At 30.7% G+C, this 8858-nt stretch overlaps 4 protein-coding genes across 4 annotated transcripts; 3 read left to right on the top strand and 1 right to left on the bottom strand.

Annotated features, from left to right (window-relative positions):
* The first annotated feature begins 1768 nt into the window (after positions 1 to 1768).
* LOC119664198 (histone H2A) lies at positions 1769 to 2211 on the top strand. Its single transcript, XM_038073735.1, has one exon. It carries the CDS (start codon positions 1812 to 1814, stop codon positions 2184 to 2186), a length of 375 nt encoding a protein of 124 aa, XP_037929663.1. The 5' UTR covers positions 1769 to 1811; the 3' UTR covers positions 2187 to 2211.
* Positions 2212 to 5363: 3152 nt separating this feature from the next.
* Positions 5364 to 6093, top strand: LOC119664197 (histone H1-like). Its single transcript, XM_038073734.1, has one exon. It carries the CDS (start codon positions 5413 to 5415, stop codon positions 6091 to 6093), a length of 681 nt encoding a protein of 226 aa, XP_037929662.1. The 5' UTR covers positions 5364 to 5412.
* A 1443-nt stretch (positions 6094 to 7536) lies between these two features.
* Positions 7537 to 7948, bottom strand: LOC119664196 (histone H4). The gene has a single exon (XM_038073733.1). The coding sequence runs from the start codon at positions 7910 to 7912 to the stop codon at positions 7601 to 7603; it is 312 nt and encodes a 103-aa protein (XP_037929661.1). The 5' UTR covers positions 7913 to 7948; the 3' UTR covers positions 7537 to 7600.
* A 185-nt stretch (positions 7949 to 8133) lies between these two features.
* LOC119664195 (histone H3) lies at positions 8134 to 8655 on the top strand. Its single transcript, XM_038073732.1, has one exon. It carries the CDS (start codon positions 8218 to 8220, stop codon positions 8626 to 8628), a length of 411 nt encoding a protein of 136 aa, XP_037929660.1. The 5' UTR covers positions 8134 to 8217; the 3' UTR covers positions 8629 to 8655.
* Positions 8656 to 8858: the final 203 nt, after the last annotated feature.

Genomic DNA, 8858 nt, shown 5'->3' with positions numbered 1-8858 from the left:
GGTGATAAAGCCTTCTGGAATATCAGCAAATATTTCAGACTGAAAAACAAGATTCAAATTCCACCAATACACGGTCCCAATGGGCTCAAATTCGCTGATGAGGATAAAGCCGAAGAATTTGCAAACTCCCTCGAGTCACAATTCTTAGATAACCATGACATTTCTGATGATGTAGACGAAGAAGAATTAATTGGAGAAAGAGCGGAAGCCATTTTGAGCAGAATCCCTGATTCACCTATCTCGCCGTGCAGCGTCGAAGAACTGCAAGCCATTATCTACTCTATCAAAACAAAATCGGCTCCAGGTGCTGATAAAATTAGTAACCGCTGTATGAAAAATCTGCCTGTAGCATCAATCATCATAATTAATAATATAATCAATGCCATGCTACAGTTAGGTAAATTTCCAGATAAATGGAAAGAAGCATTAGTAATTGTGCTCCCGAAACCCAACAAGAACCACACATTCCCGCAAAACTGGCGACCTATCAGCCTACTTCCAGTAATGGGGAAACTAGCTGAAAGAGTCATTCTAAATAGACTGCAGACCGAAACAAATCGCCTAAAACTTATACCGGACGAACAATTCGGCTTCAAAGCCAACCATTCGACCGATCTACAACTGGCAAGAGTGACACAATACATCCAATCTGCACTTAGAGAAAATAAATCGATGGGCATGATAATATTTGATGTTGAGAAAGCGTTTGATAAAGTTTGGCACGATGGCCTCATCTCTAAAATGTACGACCTAAATCTACCTCTCAACATCATCAAAATCATTGGTAGCTTCATGCATAAAAGACAATTCAGAGTCAAAATCAATAATCATCTATCAACCCCCAGATTTATTGAAGCAGGGGTGCCTCAAGGCTCTCCATTGTCTCCAGCCCTATACAATCTCTTCACTTCCGACATTCCAAAGCTAGAACCATCTAAACTAGCCCTATATGCAGATGATACCTGTATATTCTATGCTGATAAAAATACTTTAAACGTCAGTAACACATTACAGGAACATGTTGACTGTGTCACTTCTTACTTCCAAAAATGGAAAATTAAAATTAATAACGATAAAACGAAGGCAATTTTCATAACCAGAAAACGGTGGCAATATCCACCAAAATTAAAAGTAAATGACACCGATATAGACTGGGAAGACCACATCAAATACCTGGGGATTACATTTGACAAGAAATTCCAATGGAGCACGCACATATACAATCTAAGAAATAAAATCAACACAATGCTAAACCATTTACGACCGCTCTACAAAAACAAGGCTCTAAGTATCAAAAATAAAAAGTTGCTTTATACCCAAATAATGCGTCCGGCGCTATCATATGGCTTCATTGCTTTCTCCAAAACTTCAAAAACTAACTTCAATAAACTTCAAACATGTCAAAATATAGCCATTAAAAAAATATTTAACATTCCCTGGTACATAAGAAATGTCGATATTCAAAGGGATCTAAAAATCACACCTATCAAACTATACATTAAAGACAGAGCTCTCAAATTATTCAAATCAATAGATGCACATGACAACACTTTATTGCAAAATCTACACCAACAACCTATTCACACTACAGGAAGATACGCGGACATCCGTACCATTATTAACTAAACTAAACAATAAAATTAATTGAGCACTCGTCATTTACCCAGTGGACATACTCTAGAAATGTCTACCACTATAATTGAGTCAAGGTATTAACTTTTACCGACTCGAACTCAATTTTCAACAACAAGACATTAAAAAAAATAGATCCAATTTTTATAAATCTCAACTACTAGAAACTCAACTCAACTATGTCTGGTCGCGGTAAAGGTGGTAAAGTTAAAGGCAAGGCAAAGTCACGATCAAATCGTGCTGGATTACAATTTCCAGTTGGTCGTATTCATCGATTATTGCGTAAAGGCAATTATGCTGAACGCGTTGGTGCAGGTGCTCCAGTCTACTTAGCTGCCGTTATGGAATATTTGGCTGCTGAAGTTCTTGAATTGGCTGGCAATGCAGCACGCGATAATAAGAAGACAAGAATCATTCCTCGTCATTTACAGTTGGCCATACGTAATGATGAAGAATTGAACAAATTATTGTCTGGTGTTACAATTGCACAAGGTGGTGTACTACCAAACATTCAGGCTGTACTTTTGCCAAAGAAAACAGAAAAGAAGGCTTAAATTATTTTATTTTATTTATTAAAATACGAATACATATACGTGGAGAATTAACTATCAATTAATCCGTCCTTTTCAGGACGACAAAATTTATTTTATTAAAGAAAATGTATTTCATTAAATCAATTGATATAAATATTGTACATACTATCATACCTACCCTACTAACTTACACAAGCCATACTTTAAAACACTTAACAATCAATCATTTCTTGCCTCGCCCTTCTGTTCCGTTACATTCCTGGAAGACCTTCATGAAATCGAAATCTTCGAAAATTGTAAATCAGCCTACATAACAGATAAAATACATAGCATTGTTAGTGTATAACTTAACACTGCGTTTTGCTACATAGTAATAATTTTTTTTTTTGTTTTTGGGCAGCAGGTATCAACCAGTTTTTATACATACGAGTGTGTATGCGTTCCAATTGACTTCCTAGAAAGCAGGTTCGCTGTGCCACTATTTTTTAAGAATGCAAGTTTATTATTCAGGGTCAGATAATTGAAGTGTTACCTATTCAAGCGATCACATTATTTTTTTATTGATTCAAATTACAAAAATTTGTGAAAATAATTAAAATTTCACAATCCATTCACTCTAGCTTGATGTGGCCACCTTTTGTCTTGACTATGGCTGTGATCTTCCAGTATTTTGGCCTATTCCTGAATAAAAGCTTTCTTCAGCGTATCGAAACTGGCTTATTTTTTAGTTCTCAACTTGCTCTCCAAATTGGCCCAGCGTAGCAACTCCTTTGCTCATTCGAGTCTAACTTTTTGTTGCTTTGGTGCAAGATCTTTTGCCTTGGAACTTTTAAAGCTTTACCTTGAGCTTATTTTGGAAAATGCGTCAGATGCTTCGTTCAGATATTATCGGTTCTTTGGCCATTTGATTAGTACTACGACGTGGATTTCGTTTAAGTCGAGCCTTCACTTTCCGAACCATTTTAGGCAATGTTGCTGTTTTTTTTTTGTCCACCACTATAGCATTTGGTGACTCTGCCTGAGCTATTATAACGATTTAAGGTACGATACACAAACATTTTATTCACATTGAGATATTTGAGCTCAAGCACAATAGCTAGTTGTAATTTTCCAACCAAATATAATGCAATCACACTTATTTTTTAATTCCATTTCGAATAATATTAGTTCTATAAAACTTAGACGCAAATGCTTGTGGTAACTTGTAAACAATATAAATAGCTGTCATTCATATGAATTTGACGTAGTTGGCAATATCAGTTTGACAAACATATCGCTGTGTAATTTGTAACACTTCAATCGCCTAACCCTATATATTATTAAGAATCTTTTAATATTTATCATAGATTCGCGTATCAATAAATAGATACATAAATCTTCGCAGGTAGTATAATCTAAGTTACAATAATATTAATATTATATTTGTTACTAATAAAAATGTACAAAACAAATAACGTTGCCAGGCCAATAGCATAAAGTTTCATAATTACCTTTTTGAAATCAAGAACCTAATAATTTTGTGCCAAATATTTGTATTTATTATTAAATAAATGTGATACAATTATTAAAAAACATTAATATTCATAATATAAAGAAGGAAACATATAAAAAATAATTATTTTTCTTTTAAAAGTTTTAAAATTTATTTATTTATTTACTAAACATCTTATAAAATTTTCAAAATGGTAACACCTAATTTATCTCATTAGAAATTCTGGTATGTACCAACAATCGCTGCCATACCGACATAATTGACTATTTCCCCTAAATATACTCGAACTCGCACACGGCCTAAATGTTTACTATTATTATCATAGTTACTATTTCAATATTTTGGTATTGTAATATTTATTATTATAGATAAATTATTTAAAGGTAGAGTTTTTAAAATTTGTATCTGAATTAGTTTTATAAAATATTCTATATTTTATAAAAGATTTATGGCAGTAGATGGAAAACATCCAAAGCCACTGTGTGAGTCTTGAACCTACTAAAACTAGCTCTTAGGAATGACTATGGAAGATTGCAGCCGCAAGTTTATATATATACTTCAGTATCTATTTAAATGTTATCCATATCCATGTTAGTTTATAAAAAAATTCATCTTAAATTTTAACATTTTATGTCGTATATCACTCCTTATAAAAATGTTAGAATACGCACATTTAATTTTAATTTTATTTTAATTATAAAGTAATAAAAAGAACATTTTTTTTAAATATACATATTTAATAAAATACTTATAATAGTCAAAGTTAAATAATTAAATTATAATTATAAAAGAAAAAGTAAAATGATTTCATTCTTATATATTTTTAATCATGTATGTAGATATAATTTTTTTTTATGAATTCTATTAAGTAGGATACGTACAGTTGTTATTCGAATGATATTGAAAACTATAAATTTAATTGCTGATATGTTATTAATAACGTTTATATATAATAATTTTTCACATGATTAAAAATTATTTAAAACTTGTAATAAAATTTTAAAAATAATACGTATAGAAAATCTTAAAACATATCTTAAAGTAAACGAATTCAATGTAACATGTTAACATTATGGATGGATATCTAATCTCAAATAGACACTATTTGATATAATTAAAAGTGATAATCTTATATTCTAATTAAAATACAATATATTTATTTATAATTATTTCTATTAGTGCTTTGAAATTTTAAACTTTTATATAAATTGAGTTAATATTTCAAAATAGGATAAAACATAAGCATTCAAAATGTTAAAACTGACGTTTTTATGCATCTCATGTTTTATTAAATTTGCATTTATAAATATATGAAATATATAAAACCATATATATAATTTAACAGAGAATTGAATAAACTATTTAATAAATAATTTAATATATAAATTATACAAAAGATAACTTTAAAATATTCTAATTTATTAACAAGTTCAACTATAGATTTACAAAATTTAAAGTTTAAACCAATTTTTATATATTTTATATAATTATAATTAGTATAAAAATGAATGTAATAAAATATTCAATATCTTCTTTACTTAATTTGATTTAAATAATTGTGTTTAATTTACTTGGTCTATTTAAAATTAATAATAAATGTTGAAAAATTTTTTCAAACTCAGTAGAAATATGTATTAATGAAAAATTTTTATAAATGCGCTCTTCTCGGCGCTTCGTACAAAGTGAGCTAAGCTACCATAAAAATGCGAAAAAATATTCATAAGTAAGAATATTACGGAATATTAAAAAGCAAATATGTCTGAAGCTGTTGCCGTTGCAAATACAGATTCTCCAAAGGAGATAACTGCCGTTCCTGAAAAGAAAGTTGCTGTTAAAAAGGCAACAAAAGTAAAAAAACCTTCTGCAGCTCCATCTCATCCATCAACACAACAAATGGTTGATGCATCTATCAAGAACTTGAAGGAACGCAGCGGATCTTCATTGTTGGCAATTAAAAAGTATATAAGTGCCACATATAAATGTGATGCCCAGAAATTGGCTCCATTTATTAAAAAATATTTGAAAACTGCTGTAGCTAATGGCAAATTGATACAAACAAAAGGAAAAGGTGCATCTGGTTCATTTAAATTATCAGCTGCTGCTGCTAAGTCTCCTAAATCGTCTGTCGAGGGTAAGAAAAAGAAGGTGCCATCAGGTGTTACGAAGAAGAAGGTTACTGCATCATCTGCAGGTACTAAAAAGTCAAAGGCAAAGGTATCTGGAGAGAAAAAACCTAAAAAATCTGCGGCAGCTAAGAAGAGTGTTGAAAAGAAAAAAACTGAGAAAGCTAAAGTTAAAAGTGTTAAAAAGATTGGATCTGTTAAGGCTAAGCCAGCTAAACCAAAGTCTACTTCTACAAAAGCTAAAACGGCCGCAAAACCTAAAAAAACTGCCGTTAAAAAAACATCAGTCAAGAAAACTGCTGCAAAAAAATAATTTTAAAAATCAAACTTTAAATTCATCAAAACAGCCCTTTTTAGGGCTACAAAATATGTGTAAAAAGAAGATTCATTATTTATTTATTTATTTTATAAAATGTTTTAGTATATGGTATACCTATTGCGTTTATTAATGACCGGTCACTAAAGATTGAATAATCACCTATCGAAGTTAGGAATTCAATCCAACTCAGACTGCAGATACTGTAGAGAAGAGAGAAACTGCATACCATGTGCTTGGGTAGTGCCCACTGATGCACAAACGGAATAAACACCTAGGAGGGTATTTCATGGATCATAAATATTCAAGACTAGGAAAGATGGACTTTATATTGTCTTTCATTAAAGAAAACGGACTTGGAGAAACACTCTAACCCGAGTAATGGGCACAATATACCTTGTAGGTCACAGTGCACGATCATTTCTTTTAATAATACCTCATGAATAATATGAAGAAATTCTTTTATTCTGTAATGCGCTATAAATTTAATCTCTAATAAGCAAACAAAAATTCTTTATGCATTTAAAAAAATTATATTCTCTTATTTAGACATTATGTGCAATACTTCACATCATTCTTAAGTTAATAAATATTTATCTTATTCTATTATATTTAATATCCAATTATTTATTTATTATAGTAATGACCATAAAATATTATATATCAAAATATGTCATTTATTTGATGAAATACTCACTTGTATATATTTTATTCACTTAATTTCATTTTTAAATTCTATTTTAAATAAATAAAAATAGTGGTTTATGCTAATTTTATTTATTATTATATAATGCTTCTAATTACACTTGTTAATTTATAACTAACACACCACACTCGGTACTCACTTGCAAGACGCTGCAAATTACTTAAAGATAACTTTAAAATATTCTAATTTATTTCAATAACAAGTTCTTTTATTTCTTTTCTTTATATAATATTGTCATAATTCACTTAATTCATATACGAATTTTTTTCACTTTCATTTTCCCCGGAAGCAGTTTGCTTGTTGAACACTTGGATTTGGATTTGGATTAAGATTAAGATTCAGTGTGAGATTTGAATTCACTAAAACCACCTCTTAGGAATGAATGGAGAAAATTTTTGCACCATTGTGCGGAAACTTCAAACTGCAATATCTAACAGTCCGCAAATTACTCATATACGTCAGTTCTATTTATCTTATTCTATAAAAAAATTGAATGAGAATTATAATTAAGCCCGTAAGAAGCTAGTCCACATATATACTGCTAATGTAACAAAGAAATTGAGAATTATAATAATAAATATTTTGTACATTGTTAAACTGATCATTTTAATTATAAATTATACTCGACAGACATCAACCGATCAGGCTAATAATAAATTTTATTTTTTTATAATTTTAGAAAAATACCAACACATATATATGTAAATTTATCTCTTTAAGTGTAAGATTATTTGGGTCCTGAAAAGGACCATTGGGCAATATATTATTGCATTATTAAATCAATAATTGATTATTTGCTTAACCTCCAAAACCGTATAAGGTACGGCCTTGTCTCTTTAAAGCATATACGACATCCATGGCTGTAACAGTCTTCCTTTTGGCATGTTCTGTATATGTAACAGCATCACGGATCACATTTTCCAAAAATACTTTCAATACTCCACGAGTTTCTTCATAAATCAAACCAGAAATACGCTTAACTCCGCCTCGGCGAGCTAAACGTCTGATAGCTGGTTTCGTAATACCTTGGATGTTATCACGAAGAACTTTGCGGTGACGCTTAGCACCACCTTTTCCTAATCCTTTGCCACCTTTACCACGACCAGTCATTTTGTATTTAAATTTTTATAGATATGGTAGAACCGTTCGAATTCAAATTCAAACAATAAATGAAGTCACGACAGATGATTGACGACTATTTATAGAAAATATAAGCACTACGAAAGATATGAAAAATATTGGGTAAAACAAAACAAAACATAAGAAAACAAAACAAAAAGAATAAGCAATATGAGAAACAATGAATGTTAAAACATGTGAATAGTTGAAACAGAACATCCAGGTATGATGAGAAAATTGAGCTATTCAATTGCGCTATTTTTTAAAATACCATATTGTAACATATCTCATAAATTATGGCTCGTACAAAGCAAACTGCTCGTAAATCGACTGGTGGTAAGGCACCACGAAAACAATTGGCTACCAAAGCCGCACGTAAAAGTGCACCAGCTACTGGAGGTGTGAAAAAACCACATCGTTATCGTCCAGGAACTGTAGCTTTACGTGAAATTCGTCGCTACCAAAAGAGTACTGAGCTCTTGATTCGCAAATTGCCATTCCAGCGTTTGGTCCGTGAAATTGCACAAGATTTCAAAACTGATTTACGTTTCCAGAGTTCTGCTGTAATGGCTCTTCAAGAAGCTAGCGAAGCATACTTAGTGGGTCTTTTTGAAGATACTAACTTATGCGCAATTCATGCCAAACGCGTTACAATTATGCCAAAAGATATTCAATTGGCTAGACGTATTCGTGGAGAACGTGCTTAAGATTGGAAGCAATATAATTTTATAAATATACAAAAATCGGTCCTTTTCAGGACCAAAATTATATAAAGAAAAGAGATAAATAAATGACATGACTTATCCAGGGTTTGAAATTGCTTAACTATTTTCAATTGCTTATTTTTGACTACGAAAATAAAATAAGCAAAATGTAAATGCAATTGTTGCATAGTAAGTTTATTCAAAGAAAAGAGATAATGATAAATTATATCATA

The sequence above is a fragment of the Teleopsis dalmanni genome, unplaced genomic scaffold (genome assembly GCF_002237135.1).
Source record: "Teleopsis dalmanni isolate 2A unplaced genomic scaffold, ASM223713v2 unscaffolded_contig_1589, whole genome shotgun sequence".
Taxonomy (NCBI): Eukaryota; Metazoa; Arthropoda; class Insecta; order Diptera; family Diopsidae; genus Teleopsis; species Teleopsis dalmanni.
Note: the sequence above shows the minus strand (reverse complement) of the source record. Positions and strands in the feature narration are given on the sequence as shown.

Coding starts and splice junctions, on each gene's coding strand:
- LOC119664195 (XM_038073732.1), top strand. CDS start 8,218: ATGGCTCGTACAAAGCAAACTGCTCGTAAATCGACTGGTGGTAAGGCA.
- LOC119664197 (XM_038073734.1), top strand. CDS start 5,413: ATGTCTGAAGCTGTTGCCGTTGCAAATACAGATTCTCCAAAGGAGATA.
- LOC119664196 (XM_038073733.1), bottom strand. CDS start 7,912: ATGACTGGTCGTGGTAAAGGTGGCAAAGGATTAGGAAAAGGTGGTGCT.
- LOC119664198 (XM_038073735.1), top strand. CDS start 1,812: ATGTCTGGTCGCGGTAAAGGTGGTAAAGTTAAAGGCAAGGCAAAGTCA.